This window comes from Sceloporus undulatus, chromosome 1 (genome assembly GCF_019175285.1).
Source record: "Sceloporus undulatus isolate JIND9_A2432 ecotype Alabama chromosome 1, SceUnd_v1.1, whole genome shotgun sequence".
Classification (NCBI taxonomy): Eukaryota; Metazoa; Chordata; class Lepidosauria; order Squamata; family Phrynosomatidae; genus Sceloporus; species Sceloporus undulatus.
Window position 1 is genome coordinate 370,427,442 of NC_056522.1, and position 21,639 is coordinate 370,449,080.

The following is a 21,639-nucleotide window of genomic DNA, read 5'->3' on the forward strand; positions in this document are numbered from 1 at the left end:
GGGTTTGTGTGTGTGTTTCCCCTTTCTTATAAATTATAAAAAGAAAGGGAAAACATTTGAGAACTCATGTTCTCCCTCTTCTGGAAACTGTCTTCCAATTAAAACTCAGTGTAGACCTAATTTTCAGCTCTGCTAGGTTGCCCAAAACTCATGAAGATACTTTCCTCTGCTCATCAAAACTGTCTGTCTATAATCAGAGCTTGGAAGTTTTGCTTCTTTTGAACTTCAGCTTCCAGAATTCCTTAGCTAGCATGTCCAGTCACCATGCTGGCTGAAAGATTTAGAGAAATGTGTGTGATGATGGGTTTGAGCAAATCTCACTCTCACAGCCTCTGAGGAAGCCAAAGGAAACCCTCTGAAGGAATTTTGCTCAGAAGATACCATGATAGCTTTGTGTTGTTGCTGTTGTTGTGTAGCTTCCAGTAATTTCTGACTTATGGCAACCCCATAGAGTTTTTTTTGGTAAGATTTGTTCAGAACAGGTTTGCCATTGCTTTCCCCTGAGGCTGAGAGAGTGTGACTTGCCCAAAGTTACCTGGTGGATTTCATGGCTGAGCAGTGAACTGAATCCTGGGGCCACCATAAGTTGGAAATGACTGGAAGGCACAACAACAACAACAACAACAACGTCCCCCCCAACTTTCCTAATTTCTTTTTGGTTTTTCCTCCTGTCTCCACAGGCAACTTTCCAAAGGTGTTTTTCTTTAAGCGAATATACCAGGGGTTGAACTTGGACCTTCTTCATGCAAAACATGTTCTCTGCCCTTGTGCTATTGTGTCCCTCCATTCTTTACAGTGTCTCCCAGTTTAAATAGCTGCTTCAGACATCCAGGACAAATCCTTGAAATGCCTTTTACAGGCCTCTTCAGCAACCTCTTATCCTTTGAGTTTCTGCTTGCCTGCACTTTTGTCTGAGCTGTCCACCTGAGATAGTATATCCTGGGCCAAATCTCCTGAGACAGGTCATTCAGATCAAGTACGCTGGTCACAGGCTCAAGGGCTGTCATTCCTTTGTTTCCAGCTGGTTGCTTTGCAGGATTTTGAAGACACTCACACATCCACACTTTCTGCAGGCTTACTTTATTAAAAGTGGAGCACCAAATGCAGAGAGAGAAAGGAAGAGAGATGTCCAGACAAAGTCTGCAGGTTGTGTTCCAAAAGAGTACGATTTTCAAGATCTGAATAAAAGCAAGTGGTTCGGATGACATGGGGTGCACCTACTCTGTAGAAATAATGCAGTCTGATACCACTGTAACCACCATGGCTCCATCTTATAGAATCCTGGGACTTGTAGTTTTGTGAGGCCCCAACACTCTTTGGAAGAGAAGGCTAAAGATCTTGTAAAATATAAATCCCAGGATTCTATATTATAGAGCTACAGCACTTAAAGTGGTGCAAAACTGCATTTATTTCTACAGGGTAGATGCACCCTTAGGCAGTGCTAATTTTTAACCAGGACTAAGCAACCTTCTTTTTTTTATCTTGTTGGAAATAATTGGTTGGGGAACATGTGCTGGTTGCAGCAGTCTAAATGTCCTCTTATGCCTATTTGTATGGTTAACAACCCACACACCAGTAAAAGAGAAAGGAAAGCAGGCCAGACTGCCCTGTATAACTCAAGAGGAATGAGAATGATACAGAGCTGAGTTGACAATTAGCTCACCTTTACTGTTTAGAAATAAAATGGATTGAAAGCCCAGGTGTTTAGGGATGCAGATGGTAGAGATACAGACAGTTTCCCCATGTGTGTGAGAGGGAGTGGGAGGAATCAGAAAGGAAAGAGAAATGGTATAAAGGCAGCTGGGACAGGCTCTTGTCCATCTGTGCAGCTACAACCCATTGTTTATGGCCACATATTCATGCATATTTGATAGACATTTAGCTGGCTCCAGCTAATGATCATTATCCCCATATTTTAGCCAAGGTTAATCATGGTTAGGGTCACTTGGATTTCATTGCTTTATTCTGCTGTTACCTTCAGTGAGGCTTGAGTGCTTTTAAGGATGACTAGCTTTTTTGGTAAAACAATAAGTGATAATCATGATGATGAGCCTGGCTTTGCGTTGTTGTTTTGTTCTGCATGACGTGTGTTTCACTAGATATCCCCTTTGATTACAGGAACACCTGTTTGGTTTTACATGCAAATTGCGCCGATCAGAAATGAACATGACAAAGTGGTGTTGTTCCTGTGCACTTTTAAAGATATCACTTTATTCAAGCAACCTATTGAAGATGAATCAACCAAAGGTAATTTTGAAAGGCATGGCATTTTTAAAATAAAAGTCTCAATGCGATTGGAAGAAAAGATGAGTCTGCTCTCTGTCTACCTATGTAGCTTCCTGTCCATCCCTCTATCCATTCTGAAATATCTGTCATTCATCTATCTCTATCCATCGATCTGAAAACATATCTAGGGGAGCTGTGTTGGCCATGTAGCAAAGTACAATAACATCAAAAATCCACAAAATAGTGATATCTTTTTTTGGGCCAACCAAACTGCACAAAGTACATGTTGCAAGATTTTGAAACTCCATTGGCTTCCTCATTAGGCAAATGTGTAAAAATCATGTAGGAGAAAAAATTATGATGATGTTAGTCCCAAGTCTGCATTTGTCCAGGTGTGGCTGTTCTCAGTTCAAGTGGTACTGGAGGGAAATTCATGCAGGCAGGTGAGTACGCCAGGGAATGAATTTTTAAAAAATCCTGTTAGCGAAACAAAAAGAGATACTCCTCTTGAGATCCAAGTTGCCTTTGAACTTTGTGAAGCTACAGGCTCCTTAGTAAGGCAGAGATTCTTCACTTCTCTGTTGTTGTTAATTGCCATCAAGTCAACTCTGATTTATGGTGACCATATGAATGAGAGACCTCCAAGTCACTCTGTTATCTTGCAGACTCAGGGCCATGGCTTCCTTGACTGAGTCGATCCATTTGTAATGTAGTCTTCCTTTTATCCTACTACGTTTCACCTTACCAAACATTATTGCATTTTCTAGTGAGTAATGTCTTCCCACAAAATGTCCAAAGTATAATAGTCTCAATTTAGTCATCTTGACTTCTTGAGACAGTTCAGGTTTGATTTGCTCTGAGGATGATTTAATTGTCTTTCTAGAAGTCCATGCTATCCACAGAAGTTATTTTGGTCAGTTCAATTGCAAGAACACAGGAATATTTCATCCTTTCCTTTTGTCCAGTTTAAAGGAGTTTAAACAAGAACTTGAGGGATGGTTTTGTTTTAGTCCTGTGTTCCCATAATCTCCCTAGTTGGGCTGGCTGAGAGATTCTAAGACTTGTAGTAAATAGTTTTTTAAAGCTCTGGTTCAAATACATAAAAAATGTCAAGGAACCTGGAATTTATGTTGCTGTGACCTGCATCCCAGTTAGCCCTGGAGTGTTTTGGGTGCCATCCTGATTGATTTTAGGCTGAATTTAAACCTTAATTTGGACATTAAAATCTTAATGGCTCTCATTGACTTTCCCTGAAAATCACCAACCAGCTATAGCTTGGACTCCCTTCACCCCCTTCTTTTCTGATATTAAGTTGATATCAAAAAGGGATGCTTGAGGCACATAGCCCTGACGTGGCCCCCAGTGCAGGAAACTAGCCATGACATATAAGGAGATCCAGGACCATATTTATGGGTCTGGGAGGCTCAGCATGGGGGAGCGCAAGAGCATGTAGCCAAGGATAGATAGATCGAGATCAGAATCAGTTTGATGAGGAACAGCCATTGTCCACTCAATGTTTCAGAAGGTGAAGGGAGGCTGGACTTCAGGGTAACACATTACATATGGTTTGCACATTGCACATGATAGAGCAAGCATGCTGTGTGTGGTCATGCATGTGCATTGCCCATATATGCACATGGTATGCCAACGTGATGCACAATGAGATGTACATTTGGTTGTGCAACATCATAGTTCACTAATGAAGCAATTTTGTACAATCTCCACATAACTCTGTGAAGTTATGCTCCATTTCCTCACTGTAAGCTATTGGACAGAAGTCTTCTCATTTGGGATGGAAAAGATTTAAAGATTATAAGAAAAAGAGACAGCAGCTTTCCCCTTCTCTACATCACAGTCTCAAGTCGGAGGATCATGAGTAGCAGAGTAGTTAAGGTTCTTTGTCCCAAGCCCCAACAATTAAGGTAGCATGGTAATAGCAACCAGTATTGGGAAGGTTCTCTTTTCGACTACAACTCCCAGAATATCTAACCAGTATAGCCATAGTCCAAAGGGAACTTTCCCAAGCTGTAATAGTGATTGAGTTGGCCCCAAAGTGCCTAGTTCAATATGAGAGAGCTTACAAAGGAAGTGGTTTGAATTATATAAGCATCTAGGAGATGCGGTTATGTTTTATCAGACATTAGACTCTTGCATAATTCATATTCTGTCCTTTCCAAACATCCCTGCCATATACTTAGAGGTTTTCCAGCCAGGTTTATTTTGGAATTATATAGCAGAAAGATGCATAAATTTGCAATGTACTGGGGAATACAATGTGTCAGGGTGGGGAGGGAGTAAGGTCCTAGGGAGAGCCATCACTCAAATTTGGCTGAATGTATAGTTGGGAAGTTCCAGATTCATATGAAAAGATGCCAACATTTTTCCAGGGCACATAGAATTTGTACATAATATATAAGCAAAATGTCACCATCTCATGGTAGATGAAGAGCATATAAATATGAGGCAGTGCTCATTATCAATGGAAGGAGTGAGTTTCAGGGGGGAAAATACTCAGCATAACTAAAATATTGATGTTAGTGTACGCTTCCCCGGGCCAATCTATTTTGCTATCCTGGAAGCATGCAGCAATATTGCATGATCCTGTGAGTTTATCCTATTAGGAAATGATAGTGCATGTCTCAAAATTTAGAGCTTAAAAGTATGAAAAATTTAGAAAATGAATGGTGTGATGAAACATTTCAATCCAGCCTTCATCTACTTTATTTTATTTTATATGTATTTTGGGCAGAATCCTCCATCATGATATATGTTGTGTTACTTTACATATACAGGTTGAGTTTCCCTTATCCAAAATGCTTGGGACCAAAAGTCTTTTGGATTTGTTCAGATTTTGGAATAACTGTATTTGCATATAGGCACTAATGAGATGGAACCCAAGTCTAAATATAAACTTCATTTATGTTTCATATGCAGCTTATACTCATAATTTTATACAATATTTTATAATAATTTTCTGTACTTTGTGTAGATTGAACCACCAGAAAGCAAGGCTGCCACTATCTCAGCCACCCACAAAAAAAGTGTTGGTTTTTGAAATATTCTGGATTTCAGAATTCTGGATAAGGAAAAGGCAACTTGTACTTAGTTATGTAGCAGAAGTTCTAAGAACCCCTATTGCTGAATTGTGAATATGAGTGGGACACCAGCAAGAGTGTCTCAATACACATCTACGCTCCCTAGCTGGTGTCCCAGTGCACAACAAGACTGGTGCACTATTCTTGTCCATTGTTCCAAATGTGCATCAGTCACACAACAACAGCCCTTTACTAAATATGGACATTACAGAACTGCTCAATTCTAATTTCCTTAGATGTAAATCCACTTACAAAGCCCCGAGAGGAATCCAGTCTTTGTCTTTCCTCCTAGAACTGTGCCTCAGAGTGGCTTACAGAAATTAAAATAGATACAGAAACACATAACATAAAAGGTTACTGTGGCAATGTGATTCTATACCATTGAAAACATAGGCATGGGAAGAGAAATAAATTAAAATAGTACAGCACACCATTAAAAGCCCTTTCCTCTGGAGAACAGCCAGCTCCCCAAATTTTGTTAGAATAATTTAAAAAAAGTCTATACCTGCTCAAGACAAGAAGAAGGGAGCCAGTCTATTCTCTCTAGGAAGTGAGTGACAGAATGTGGAAGCAGCTACTGACAGAATCAAAAAGTCATAGAACCATAGAGTTGAAAGGGGCTCCATGGACTATGAAATCCAACCCACTATTCAGTTCAGGATCTCCTGTGAAAGCATCCCTAGCACATAGCTATCCAACCTGTATTCAGGGTGGTGAGACTCAGTGGCATCACTGAGGGGTTGCGAGGTGTCTGGGCCACACCGGCTGACACCCTTGAAGAGGAGGATGACACCTGGTTGGCCCTCCACCCCCTGCCCCCACAGGTGCTCCTTGGCCCATACAAGTGCTCCTTGGTCCCCAGCCTGTGCAGCCATTTGCCAGCCCACACGGCCATTTCCTTGGCCCTGAAAGTCCCACTGGAAGTCCCGCCTGGAAGTCCCCCGCCCCCCATAGCAGGATCCCCTCTGGTGAGACTGAAAGAAAGACCTCCTCAATGATCTCAAAATCTGGGCAGGCTTATATAAGAGTAAACAGTCCTTCAGACAGCCCAGACCTGAACCATATGAAGGTCTCAAAGCCTGGGCTGGTTAATATCAGAGGATGTGGCCTTTTAGATGGGCCTGAATTGTAGAGGGCATTTTGTAATAGAGTAGAAACTATGGAACTGTTGTAACAAGTGTGTACTGTGCTCTCTTGGTGACCAGCCAAAGCCCTTTTGACCATCTGACAGTTATAAGTGCTATAAATTTATAAGCTCCTTGACATACAGCCTGTTCAAAATACAAAGTTCAAATGAGGAGGAACTATGGCTTAGAGATAGAATACATGTTGAAAGTTGGTTAGTGTTAGTCCCTGCATTTTGTCAAGATGTGACTGTTCTCAGTTCACATGGTTCTGGTGGGCACTTCCTCCTTCTGGCCATGGGAGCACTCCAGGAAGAATTTGTAAGTTCCATTCACAAGACAAAAAGAGTTGCTGCTGTTGAAATTCAAGTTTCCTCCTGTCCTTTGCAAGCTCCTTTGTTAAGCTCTCCTTGTCTTTGCATTTGGAAGCATTTTTTGGATGCTGTTTTTGTAAAACATGCCAAATGTAGTCCAAATTGTATAAAAAATGGGTCAGTAGAAACCTCAAATAGTCAGTTCCCAGTCCATTGGCCTTCTCTTTAGGTTTCCCCTGATGCCAGTGGTGTCACTTGGAGGTGTGGACCACACCAAGTGACCTCCTAAGAGAGGGTGACACCACGGCTCCTCAACCACCTGCCTTCTGGCAGTAATGGACTGTGGCATTCACCTTTTCCCTTTTAAAATGCTGAAAAGATGGTGTAAATGGGGTGGGGGCTCAGTAGGAGGAGAAAGTTTGACACTGATGTAACTGCCAAGGCTCAATGCTATGGAATCCTGGGAATTGTAGTTTCTTGTGTCACCAGAGTTCTCTGACAGACAAGGCTATATATCTCACAGAACTGCAGTTTGCAAAATTCCAAAGCATTGAGCCATGGCAGTTAAAGTGGTGTCAACCTGGATTATTTCTGCAGTGTGGAAGCAGCCTTTGACGACATTTTAACAGCCATGGCTCAGTGCTATGATATTCTTTGAACTATAGTTGCAGGCCCAGAGCTATCTGACACAGTAGGCTAAAGTCTCACAAAACTACAAATCGCAGAATTCCATTGCACTGAGCCATGGAAATTAAAGCAGTGCCAAACTGGAATATTTATGCAGTGTGGATGCAGCCTCAGATCTGTCCAAGGTGCTGGGTGCTATGTTGAAATAGGTTCAGCTGAAACTGCAGGGCAGAATCATTCCCTCACTGCCACAGAATGTATCTGCTGTGCTTCCACTCCTCATAAATGATTAACAAATTTCTTACCTGGGACATCTTTTCCAATACTTCCCATGAAATAGCAAGTAACGTCAGAATAAATAATCTAATTTCTTCCTCTCTAGAAGATTTACATATATCAAATGGGCATTTCTCATAACATGCTGCATTGGCCTTTCAATATACCTCCAAACAACACCAACATGACAGACAACTAATAGTATAACAGGATTTCACTAAAGCAATCACTGAAGGATATTGATCCCAAACTCTAAAATTGCCTCAATAAAAGATAGTATCTTGAATTAACTCTCACGTGGCTCTCTTCTTCCTTATCTAGACAAGATGTCTAAAGGCAATGGCTGCATAGTATCACTGAATAGCTCAGTGTTCTTTGCAAAAACATTTTTTAAAATGAACTAATAGAAAAAAGAAACAAGACCCGCGCTGTAGAAATCTGGCTGAGTATGGCTGCATCCGCACTATAGAAATTATCCAGTATGACACCACTGTAATTGCCATGGCTCAATGCTATGGAATTTTGGGAACTGTAGTTTTGTGAGACATTTAGCCTTCTCTGGCAGAGAGCTCTGGTGCCACGACAAATTACAATTTTATAGCATTGATTTATGGCAGTTAAATGGTGTCACATTGGATACTCAACACCTTCTTTGCCTCAGTCTTCTCAGAAAAGGAAAAGGGTGCTCAACCTGAGGATAATGGAGCAGAGGATAGAATAGGGAATTTCAGCACAGAATAGTAGAGGAACACCTTGTTAATCTAAATGAATTTAAGTCTCCAGGACCAGATGAACTCCATCCAAGGGTATTAAAAGAACTGGCAAATGTAATATCGGAGCCATTGGCAATAATCTTTGAGAAGTCCTGGAGAACAGGAGAAGTCCCAGCAGACTGGCGGAGGGCAAACGTTGTCCCCATCTTCAAAAAGGGGAAAAAAGAGGATCCCAACAATTATCGTCCAGTTAGTCTGACATCAGTACTAGGAAAGATTCTGGAGCAGATCATTAAACAGAGAGTCTGTGAACATCTAGATGGCAATGCCATAATCACAAGAAGTCAACATGGGTTTCAGAGAAAGAAGTCATGCCAGACAAACCTAATCTCTTTCTTTGATAAAATTACTAGCTTGGTAGATGAAGGGAATGCTGTGGATATAGTATATCTTGATTTCAGTAAGGCCTTTGACAAGGTTTCCCATGACATACTTGCAAACAAGCTTGTAAAATGTGGGCTAGACAAAGGAACTGTTATATGGATCTGTAATTGGTTGACCGGCCGAAGCCAAAGGGTGCTCAACAATGGCTCCTTTTCATCCTGGAGAGAAGTGACCAGTGGGGTCCCACAGGGCTCTGTCCTGGGGCCAGTGCTATTCAACATCTTTATCAATGACCTGGATGACAGAATTGGGAGCATACTTATCAAATTTGCAGATGATACCAAATTAGGGGGAATAGCTAATACCCCAGAGGACAGGATCAAGATTCAAAATGACCTGAATAGACTAGAAAGCTGGACCAAAGCTAAAAAATGAAATTCAACACGGAGAAATGTAAGGTATTGCACTTAGGGCGGAAAAATAAAATGCACAGATATAGGATGGGGGACACCTGGCTGAATGAAACTACGTGTGAAAGGGATCTAGGAGTCCAAGTAGACCACAAGTTGAACATGAGTCAACAGTGTGATGCGGCAGCTGAAAAGGCCAATGCAATTTTAGGCTGCGTCAATAAAAGTATAGTGTCTAGATCAAGAGAAGTAATAGTGCCACTATATTCTGCTTTGGTCAGGCCCCACCTGAAATATTGTGTCCAGTTCTGGGCACCACAATTCAGAAAGGACATTGAGAAACTGGAGCGTGTCCAACGGAGGGCGACAAAAATGGTGAAGGGTCTGGAAACCATGCCCTATGAGGAACGACTTAGGGAGCTGGGGAGCAAGCTTGTTTTCTGCTGCTCCAGAGAACAGGACCCGGAACAATGGATGCAAGCTACAGGAAATGAGTTTCCACCTGAACATTAGGAGGAACTTCCTGACAGTAAGGGCTGTTCGACAGTGGAATGCACTCCCTCGGAGGGTGATAGAGTCTCCTTCCTTGGAGGTCTTTAAACAGAGGCTGGATGGCCATCTGTCAGGGATGCTTTGATTTGGATTTCCTGCATGGCAGGGGGTTGGACTGGATGGCCTTAGTGGTCTCTTCCAACTCTACGATTCTATGATTCTGTGATTCTATGATTCTATTTCTGCAGTACGGATGCAGCCTATGTGAATCATTGAACTCCTCTTATTAATTCTTTATAGCCACAATTCTGTGTTGGAATCATTTTGTTTTAAAGTCATTCTGTTTTGCTGTTTTATTGATCTGTTGTTTTCCTGGAATAGTGATAACTGATTTGTTTTACCTTGTTGCCCAAACAACTATTTTTACTGGATGCCAGGCAAATGCAGATGTGGATGAGTATAATGGTGATAGAGAGCTTAACCTTCTGTTAAACAATAGAGAATTGGTGAGAGTCAGTGTGGTGTAGTAGTTTGAGTGTCAGGCTACAACTCTGGCGACCAGGGTTCAAGTCCCTGCTTGGCCATGGAAACCTACTGAGTGACCTTAGGTGAGTCACACACTCTCAGCCCCAGAAAACCCTGTGATTGGTTCACCTTTGGGTCACCATAAATTGGAATAACTTGAAGGCACACAACAACAACAAGGAGAAGGGAAAGAGACAAAAACAACTTGGCAGCACCTTCAAGACTAACTTGGGCAAGTCACACTTTCTCAGCCTTAGAGGATGGCAGTGGCAAACCTCCTCGGAATAATTCTCACCAAGAAACCCCCATGATAGGCTTGCCAGAAGTTTGAGTTGACTTGAAAGAATACTACTATAAAGTGACAAAAGGAACAGTAGAACAGGAAATCATGATAGACCTGAATCATACAGAGGGAGAAGGAAGCAAACCCCTTCTGAATAAACCTTGCCTTAGCGTCACCGTAAGTCGTAAATGATTTGGAGGCACCCAACAACGTTACATATTTTCAAAGATGTTGCTTTAACTCCTGTGAAATAAGGCAGCAATTTTGCATTTCTTATTAAATCTAACCCTTGCAAGTTTTAGCAGCTAAATCACAACAGGTCAAAAAATCATTATTTTTAACCATTTTAGGAACAGTTCTGAATATTCTTTCCATCCCCATTTCCCTTATACAATATCCTTTGGTTAAAAGGTCATTTTACTGTTTCTTAAGAGATAATTTCCAGTCTTGGCATTCCTTTCAATTGTGACCGCACCTCTAACTGTGTAAAACCCTTTCAGACTCCCCATACTGTCTTCTGGGGTTGAATTGCTTTTCTTGAATGCTCTCCATTCATCTTTGGAATAGCTTTACAAGGTCCTCTACCCTGTTTATCAACAACAAATACCAGGACTAGAATTCAATATGAGTCTTACATCTATGTAAGCGAACCTATATCTCCAGAAAGCTGAACTGAGCAGTTTTGCAATGACTGTATTCAGCAAGAGGCTGTCATGACATTAACTATGTAGGGAGCCAGTGAAGTGATTGCTGAGCATCAGGACTGATCGGCATGGGGACTGATACACAGCAGGTGCTCCTAATGTCCATCCGGACAATGGCTAGGGATTGTCGATGCACGTCAGTAAAGCCCAATGTGCATTAGAACACTGGTTAGGGAATACCAATGCATTGAGACACTCTTGCTGGTGTCGTTAGGCAACCTCTTCAATTCACTAACAGGGTTCAATTGCACCTCTGCTATATAGCTAAGGATATATCTGCATTGCAGAAATAATTCAGTTTGATGCTGCCATGGCTCAGTGGTATGGATTTGTAGCTTTGTGAGTTATTTAGCCAGGAGCCCTGGTGGTGCAGTGGTTAAATGCCTGTACTGCAGCCACTCACTCAAAACCATAAGTGGACCCTTGTTATACGCTGGGGTTTGGTTCCAAGATCCCCCGTGGATAACAAAATCTGTTTATGCTCAAGTCCCATTAAATACAATGACGTAGCAAAATAGTGTCCCTTATAAAAACTGGAAAATCAAGGTTTGGTATTTGAAATTTATACCTTTTTTGAACATTTTCAAACCGTGGATGCTTGAATCCATGTACAAAAAATCTGTGTATAAGAAGGGCTGACTGTACCACCAAAAGGGCTCAAGCTCAACTCAGGCTTGCATCCTTCTGAGGTCGCTAAAATGAGTACCCAGATTGCTGAGGGCAATTAGTTTACAGCTGTAAACTGCTTAGACACTGCTAGTTCAGTATGAAGTGGTAGATAAATGAAGCTGTTTTTGTTTGCTCTGTCAGAGAGCTCTGGTGCCACAACAGACTACAAATCCCATGGTTCCTTTGCATTGAGCCATGGCAATTAAAGCAATGTCAAACTGCATTATTTCTGCAGTACAGATGTAGCCTAAGTATGCATCAAGTAGACCACAACAGAAGATCATGACCCAGGTGTTCCCTCCCCCTAAATCAGAATTTTTGTTTTGTTTAATTTGGGGGCACTTTTCACAGTCTGTGAAAACCCTGGAGTGTCCTGGGACAGAAAACTGGGTTGCAGTTCTGCTGCAATTGCTGACCCTAACCTAAACTGTGTTTATACACTCAGATTACACTCCATGCAGCTGGTGCAGTGGATTGTAATCCATGAAAGATCATGCTCAAACAAATCTGTCACTCTTAAAGGGGCCATATGGGTTTTTTTTTCAGTTGTTTTGCTTCAATGTAACAGGCGACAAGAGCTCTTTCAAAGATACTTCCCTAACCATGGGTATAGCTCTGGAAGGAAGGGGGAGTGCAATAGGACTGCTATCCCCCAATAAGAATTCTTAATTCCCTTCCCTGGGAGGCTGGGCTGGCCCCCTTTCTGCTTTTCTTTCACTGGCAAGCTTGTAATGCTTAAGCAGGGATAGTTTTTAATATAGATGCATATTTTATCTGGTTTTAACTTTTGCATGATTTTTAATCTGTTTTATAGTGTTTTAATGTAGTGTTTTTAAAGTGGTTTTCAACTTTGTGTAAATGTTTTCAGTTTGTAGTTATGGAAGCTGCCTTGGGGCCCGGCATAGGAGAAAGGTGGCATACAAATAGAATAAATGAAGTGAATAAATGAATCCCCCCCCATTAAATTCCCTAAAATTCTAGGGCTGTGGTCTCATAAAACTTCAGTTGAACATTTCGAGACACAGTTTAGGCATTGAAAGGGAAATGGGCAAGGAAAGTTACCAACAGTAGATATAAGAGTTCTAGGCATGGATGATTTTCATCATCTCACCTTCTGCAATGCTAGGTATTTGGGGACTGAAGGGAAATTTTATTGGGGGGGGGGCAGAATTCTTGTTTGGGGGCAATGGTCTCATCCTCCTCTTATACCTCCACTCTTGTTCCCAGGCAGTTAGCAAAGAGAAGCTTCCTCTCAGAGCAGCCGACGGTTGTTCCTCGTTTTGCAATTCTGGTTTGTGTTTTTTTTAGTTTCTCTGGTTGGTTTTTCCCTTTGTTTTCTTGCTCAGAACAGCTTCCTGGCTTCCAATCTTCTTAATGCTGAACATCACTAGAAAGCAATTAATTTGATTTACAAGCCAGAAAGTGAGCGCTGGATGTCAAAAGCAAACAGAAAAACCTAGTGAATAACTCCACAGCTTTCTTTCTTTGTACTTCTGCATCCTGATTGTCTTCCTGGGGCCAAATGAAACCGTATTCAGGAGATCCAACATCTGTAGCATAATAGGTGTATATATATCACTCGTGATCTAATTTTACTCATTTCAACATTCTACTGCTACATAACTTAATCAGGCCCATCTTGACTTTGGGCCCGAACAGACAGGCCAAAATAAAGTTGCTATTGGTCAGTTTGGAGGTATGCTGTTTAAATGCTGCATGTGTCCTAAGAGGCCGGAAGCTGTGCCAAAGCCTTGCTCCAGTCCTAAGGTCTGGAGCACAGCTTTGGCGCAGCTTCTGACCTCTTAAGATGTGTGTTTCATTTAAACAGCATACTTCCAAAGTGACCCCGAGCAGCTTTATTTTGGCCTGTCTTTTTGGGCTCATAGATTCCATTGGTGGCCTTGGAGAATAGTTTAAATTATATAACCCTTCTATTTTGCAAATTCATCGCTGAGAATTAGAAACACACCCAAGGGTCTAATCTGCACTGCAGAAATAATGCAGCTCGACATCACTTTAACTGCCATGGCTGAATGCTATGGAATTTTGGGATCTGTAGCTTTGTGAGATATTTAGCCTTCTTTGTCAGAGAGTCCTGGTGCCATAACAAATTATAAATCCCAGGATTCCTTCTCATTGAACCACGGCAATTAAAGCTGTGTCAAACTACATTTATTTCTGCAGTGCAGATGCAGCCTAAGTATGAATAAAGTAGACCACAATACAGAATATAGGAATCCTGGGATTTGTAGTTTGTTGTGGCACCACTGCTCTCTGTGAGAGCAGGCTAAATATCTCACAAAACTACAATTTCCAGAATTCCATAGCATTGAGCCATGGCAGTTAAAGCGATGTCAAACTGCATTATTTCTGCAGTGCAAACACAACCAAAGTGAACAGTCTGGCTGGGGGATTCTGGCAGGTTTAGTCCAAAAATTTAAATTTTCTGTGTTCTAGTATGATCACCTGTATTATTTCTGTATTAATAAAACGGTATTATTTCTGCAGTGCAGACAGTACCTTTTTCTTAGTCAGCAAACTCCTGGAAAATATGTTACAGCAAATTGGAATAATGGAAGAGCTCAGCTTCTACTCTCTTGGCACTAAATTTTTGCCTATGAAGCTTTCTGTGGAAATAATGGGAGCTTCCATGCATTCAGTCTGGACTGCTGTCTGAAGGGATTAGATAAGGGAACTGTTGATTTACAAAAATTCAAGCACAGAAACCCAATTCTCTTGTTGAGTCACCCATGAGTCCATAATAATTCTATTTTCTTTCAATAAATCTCTTATTTCGCTCTTTGAATCCATAAGTTATACAGTAATTATGGTATTTTCCCGCTCAAGGAAAAGAATGTAAAATAAATATAGACATTAATGCAGAAATATCTGGGGAGCATATTAATGGAGTGAAAATCAATTTAATTTAGAGCATTAAAGATGAGAAATGGGAATAAGCTTGGATTTCTATTTTCCATCCATCCATCTTCCCTCTCTTTTCTTCAGATGGAGGCAATAGCATCTAGTGTTTCTGATGTGAATTGGCTGGTGGCTCTGTTCTGGATTTTAGTTCAAATTTCAGTTCATACAGAGCTTCTTGTTTATTGCCATCAAGTTGGCTTTGATTTATGATGACCCTAAGAATGAGAGAATTCCAAAATGTCCAGTTACTATCAGCCCTGTTAAGTATACAAAGGGATCTTGTTGCACCTTTGAGACTAACCGAAAGGAAGAAGTTGGTAGCATGAACTTTCATAGGCCGGAAACTATGAAAGCTCATGCTACCAGCTTCTTTCTTTCAGTTACTTTCAAAGGTGCTGTATAATCGCTTTGCATACTGATTTTCTAGATTAACATGGCTATGTCTTGAGCCCTGAAGAGGTTCTGCAAACTCAGGACCATGGTTTTCTTGACTGTTGGCAAGTGACTGTGTTTTACCTTCATTAGCTTAAATGGACAAGAAAGCTAGAAGTACAGTCATTTCCCGTGTTCCTGCTAAGCCATGGCACAAGAAGTTATCTTCAGCATCACTGATTTGAAGGAGCAGACAAGTGAATATTATAGGCTCCTGCCTACCAAGAAAAAGAAAGAGGAGAAGTTATTTCTCCCCCTAAGGCTAAGATGATTCCATGGCTTGGGTGGTCAGAACAGTACTAAGTCGCTGCCATGTCCTGAGCATCTCTTGGCAAGCGATCTTGATGAATGTGTTTGAGCAGCTAAACTGTTCAATGAGTATTGTGGAGATGTCTTTTCTGCATGAAGAACTTAAGCACATTAACAGCATCCCAGTACTGGTGAAGGAGAGCCTTGGGGCTGCAGAATAGAAGTCAAACAGAAAGACAGAGAGATCTAAGTTCAACTGTGGAGAATGTAACCTACTTAGTACAAAAAGAAATGTTTCCAAGCTCAAGTTAGAGCTTGGGAAAATTTTTGTTTAGACCAGAGATTTTCTGCAGCCTTCTAACTTTCCTAGCATTATTGCCTTTTCTAGCCATGCCTTCTCATGGTGTGGCCAAAGTACAACAGCCTCAGTTTGATCATTTTGGCTTCCAAGGAGATCTCATGCTTGATCTGTTCAAGGACCCATTTGTTTGTTTGTTTTTGGCTGTCTATGGTATCCTCAGCACTCTTCTCCAGTTGGTGTTCTTCCTATCCACTTTTTTCACTCCAGCTTTTCTAGCCATACATGGTGATGGAGAATTTGATAGCTTGGACAATTCTAATTTTAGTGTTCTTTTGTATACTCTTTAGGATCTTGTCTTGTTCTTTCATAGCTGCCCTTCTGATTTCTAGTCTTCTGATTTCTTGACTGCAGTCTCCATTTTGATCAATGTTTGATTCTAGGTATGGGAACACTTTTTCTGTTTCAATTTCCTCATTGCCTAGGTAGAATTTACTGTATATATTTCATTTATGGTCATTATTTTTTGTTTTCTTTATGTTCAGCATTAAGCCTGTCTTTGCACTTTCGTCTTCGACTATGCATAAACGTAACAGGTAAAGGTAGTCTCTTGACGTGAATGTCTAGTCATAACAGACTGTAAGGGTGGTGCTCATCTCCGTTACATAAACTGAAGAGCCAAGGACTGCTCTGGTGGTCAGGTGGACAGCATGACTGAACCAAATGCTGTTACCTTCCCACCAAAGTGGTACCTGTTTATCTACTTGCATTTACATGCTTTTGAACTGCTAGGTTGGCAAAAGTTGGGACTAGTGACAGGAGCTCACCCCATCATGCAACACTCGGGCCTTGAACTGGCAACCTTATGATCTTACAATTGTTGGAATTGGTTTCTTAACTTCTAAGCCACCACATCCCTCTGACTATACATACATACAGTATATACATACATACATACATACTTATATGGAAATATAGGTATTAACTTGAATAACTTCTTGTCCATGTTATTATGTCCAATTGGTTTAAATGCACATCAGTTTATGCTTCTAGTCAACCTCTCCCCCATCCCCGCACCCAGGGCTGACAATATTCTCAAACCCTACTCTCTGTCTGGCATACTTTATGTCCTTTTCATACTGGAGTTGAAAAATCACTTCTACGATCACAGGCTGAAGATTTAGTGAACAATTTTACATGCTGAAATCTAAAGAGAATTCATTGCCCTTGAGTACATAGTGTTAAACAGGGACCATCATTCAAGTACTCTTGGGTTTTTTAAGGTTATTCTCCAGTCAGTAAGCACTGAATACATTGAAAGACCAAAGAGAACGGGTCAGCTGAAAGCATGTTCTGCTGTTTCCAGTACAAAGAGGAGGAAATAAAATATTAAAAGCTTTAATCTGATCACTATGCAGATTAATGACCTAAACTTCTGGGAATAAGTCTTGACTGACTGACCATCTGCCATCAAAAATTCAAAATAGCTGACTAAGCTGAGATAATTCAAACAAATGTAAGAGTCATAGACGGCATATAGATATGGGGCCAGAGTCACTGGCAGCCTTCCTGTTCCTGTAATTTCATATTAATTTTTGGAACGGGACAATTAAGTGTTTAAAGATCTTCCACCTTAGACTGAAATGCATACAGTTCAGTCTTACCATTGCTGGGAAAATGAGTGAAAGTGCTACAATGTTACATTTGCATTGCAAAAGCTAAAGCATGCTGACTGTTAAAGGTTGAGACTTCCTTATCCAAAATGCTTGGGACCAGAAGTGTTTTGAATTTCAAAGCTTTTTGGATTTTGGAATATTTATGGAACATCCCATCTTGGAGATGGGACCCAAGTCTAAACATGAAATTTATTTATGTTTCATGTACACTTTATACACATAGCCAGAAGGTCATTTTATACACATTATTTTTAATAATTTTGTGCATGAAAGAAAGTTTTGGTACACTGAACCATCAGAAAGCAAAGGTGTCATGATATCAGCCACTTATATAGACAATTTTGGAGTTTGGAGTATTTTGGATTTTAGGATTTCGGATAAGGGAGGCTCAACCTGTAGTGACATTCATGTATGCAATTTGAGGTTTCATATGTGTATGTCTTGTTCTGGACACGATGCAAAGTGACCAGTTTTTCCAATATAGCTGCTAAGCCCCACAAAGGATTGCTACAGGGATGTGGTGTGTGAGGGAAGAAGGCAACTGAGCAGTAGGGACTGCCTCCTGATCTGCTGCAATTCACTGGAGAAAGAGGAACTTATTCCACTTCCATCTTTGTATAGAGATCTACCGTAGGGATGGAAGGCAGTCGCTGTTGTTCAGTCACCTCCTCCCTTCCCCTCTGCAGCCATTTAACAGCTGTAGCACTGTTCCCTGCCCCACCTTGGCAGCCGCTGGAACAAGTGGCAAGAGAGGTGTGGAGCTGCAGGCACAGAGCATTATGCACTTCATCCATGAGGAAGAATCTGAGCCATTAATTATATTTACAGTGAGAATAACACAATTACTTTAATGCCCTTAATTCTAATCTGGAATTTACATTTACAATACACTATACATTACCAGAAGTCAAGTGAAAATCCTGTCCATGTTTCCACTGCTGTCCATTCCACCTTTGCCTTTGTATGGAGCTTGAGGGAGAAAGAGAAAGACCTATTTTCTCATCGGCCCACCCACCACAAGGGGATGAATGGCATTAGAAAGAAAGACACCCACAGAAAGGCTGCAGGAAACCAAAACTTTTATTTATAATTATGAAGTTAAAGTCAGAGCCTCTCCTGCTCCCATAAACAGTAACCCACAATAAAAATCTACAATCTACTAAATAAAATTGGTTATTTAAAAATAGGAGGAGGATTGTCTCAGGAATACTCAGGAAGCAAATAGTTCAGCTGACACACCTCAGTATTTTTGGCGCGTTCCCGACGGGCCCTATGGGGTGCCATCGTTACACACAAGGGGTGGCGCTTCCTGACGCGCCTTGCCCCTCGCATGTAACGAGGGCGTCAAAATGGCAGTGCCCTATACAGATGGACACCACCATTTTGATGTAACGGGTGCTCCAGAGACATAGTCCAGAGCTCAAACCACTACACCATGCTGACTCCTCCATATACAGTGGGGCAAAAAAGTATTTAGTCAGCCACCGGTTGTGCAAGTTTTCCCACTTAAAAAGATGAGAGAGGCCTGTAATTGACATCGTAGGTAGACCTCAACTATGTGAGACAAAATGTGAAAACAAATCCACACAATCACATTGTCTTGATTTTTAAAGAATTTATTTGAAAATTATGGAGGAAAATAAGTATTTGGTCAATATCAAAAGTTCATCTCAATACTTTGTTATATATCCTTTGTTGGCCATGACAGAGGTCAAACGTTTCCTGTAAGTCTTCACAAGGTTGGCACACACTGTTGCTGGTATGTTGGCCCATTCCTCCATGCAAATCTCCTTTAGAGCAGTGATGTTTTGGGGCTGTCGCTGGGCAACATGGACTTTCAACTCCCTCCAAAGGTTTTCTATGGGGTTGAGATCTGGAGACTGGCTAGGCCACTCCAGGACCTTGAAATGCTTCTTATGAAGCCACTCCTTCGTTGCCTGGGCAGTGTGTTTGGGATCATTGTCATGTTGAAAGACCCAGCCACGTTTCATCTTCAATGCCCTTGCTGGAGGTTTGCACTCAAAATCTCACGATACATGGCCCCATTCATTCTTTCCAGTACACGGATCAGTCGTCCTGGTCCCTTTGGAGAGAAACAGCCCCAAAGCATGATGTTGCCACCCCCATGCTTCACAGTAGGTATGGTGTTCTTTGGATGCAACTCAGCATTCTCTTTCCTCCAAACACGACAAGTTGTGTTTCTACCAAACAGTTCTACTTTGGTTTCATCTGAACATGTGACATTCTCCCAATCCTCTTCTGGATCATCCAAATGCTCTCTAGCAAATTTCAGACGGGCCTGGACATGTACTGGCTTAAGCAGGAGGACACATCTGGCACTGCAGAATCTGAGTCCCTGGCAGCATAGTGTGTTACTGATGGTAGCCTTAGTTACATTGGTCCCAGCTCTCCGCAGGTCATTCACTAGGTCCCCCCATGTGGTTCTGGGATTTTTGCTCACCGTTCTTGTGATCACTTTAACTCCACGGGGTGAGATCTTGTGTGGAGCCCCAGATCAAGGGCAATTATCAGTGGTCTTGTATGTCTTCCATTTTCTAATTATTGCTCCCACAGTTGATTTCTTCACAGCAAGCTGCTCGCCTATTGTAGATTCAGTCTTCCCAGCCTGGTGCAAGTCTACAATTTTGTTTCTGGTGTCCTTCGACAGCTCTTTGGTCTTCACCATAGTCAAGTTTGGAGGGTGACTGTTTGAGGTTGTGGACAGGTGTCTTTTATACTGATAACAGGTTCAAACAGGTGCCATTAATACAGGTAATGAGTGGAGGACAGGTGAGCCTCTTAAGGAAGAAGTTACAGGTCTGTGAGAGCCAGAAATCTTGCTTGTTTGTCAGTGAACAAATACTTATTTTCCTCCATAATTTGCAAATAAATTCTTTAAAAATCAAGACAATGTGATTGTATGGATTTGTTTTCTCATTTTGTCTCTCATAGTTGAGGTCTACCTACGATGTCAATTACAGGCCTCTCTCATCTTTTTAAGTGGGAGAACTTGCACAATTGGTGGCTGACTAAATACTTTTTTGCCCCACTGTATACTCTATTGTATTTCTTTGTAGAGTAATTTCTTTGTAGAGTAAAACAACACTTAGAGACATTCAGGCACCCAGAGAAAACAAGGAAAGTAAGTCGGCCCTTCTTACACACGGATTTTTTATACACGGATGCAAGCATCCATGGTTTGAAAATGTTCCAAAAAAGTATAAATTTCAAATATCAAACCTTGATTTTCCATTTTTTAAAATAAGGGACACCATTTTGCTATGTCATTATATTTAATGGGACTTGCGCGTACATGGATTTTGTTATACATGGGGGATCTTGGAACCAAACCCCACTGTATAGCAAGGGTCCATTGTATTGCTGCTCTATTATTCTTCCTGATGGGGTATCGTGACTGTCAGGAAACTTGTTTCTTGACTTGGAAATGAATAATAGTAAATATTCTTTCCACCCCCAGTATTTTGTCTCTTTTTATTGGCTCATTAATGATATCATTACAAGATGGATTACTAAATAACAGATGACAGATGGTCACTGTAGTGTGCTGGGCCTCTGCCACCAGTTGTTTTTGTTTTTAATTGATGTCAAATCGATTTCAAGTTATGTTGACCCTATGAATGAGAGACATCCAAGTGATCCTGTTATCACCAGCCCTGCTCAGGTCTTGCAGACTCTAGGCTGCTGCTTCTTTGATTCTTTCCTGGTGGTGCAGTGGTTAAATGCAGCCATCATGTCGTGAGTTTGACTCCAAGGTCCACGCAGCCTTCCATCCTTTCATAGGTCAGTAAAATGAGGACCCAGCTTGTTGGGGGAAAGTGGCTTTCAAATTGTAAACTGCTCAGAGAGTACTGAGTTCACTATGAAATGATACAGAAAAGTAAATGCTATTACTATTGCTAGCCACATATAATACTGTACTGTCCTCTTTTCTATTACCTTCTACCTTGCCAAGCATCATTTTCTTTTCTAATGAATCACATTGCTTATGATATGTCCAAAGCACTACACTGTCCGTTTTGTCATCTTGGCTTCTTGAAGGGTTTTGGAGCCCTTGTTAACCTGATGGCCAAATGTTAACAGCTTCCCAGTGTAGAGAAAGAGTCCATTTGCATTAGTGACCTTGTTGGATATTTGTGTACATTATCTGGGCAGTTTGAAGTTGGGAAAAGAGATGAATGCTGAGAATAGGCTGGGAGATT

General features: G+C 41.2%; 1 protein-coding gene across 1 annotated transcript in view; it reads left to right on the forward strand.

Moving 5' to 3' along the window:
- Positions 1–21,639, forward strand: part of KCNH5 (potassium voltage-gated channel subfamily H member 5) — a 246,221-nt gene that overhangs the window by 28,622 nt on the left and 195,960 nt on the right. Inside the window, exon 4 of the mRNA XM_042459356.1 lies at positions 2,119–2,247. Coding sequence (XP_042315290.1) covers positions 2,119–2,247 — 129 coding nt within the window. The remainder of the gene's footprint in view (positions 1–2,118; positions 2,248–21,639) is intronic.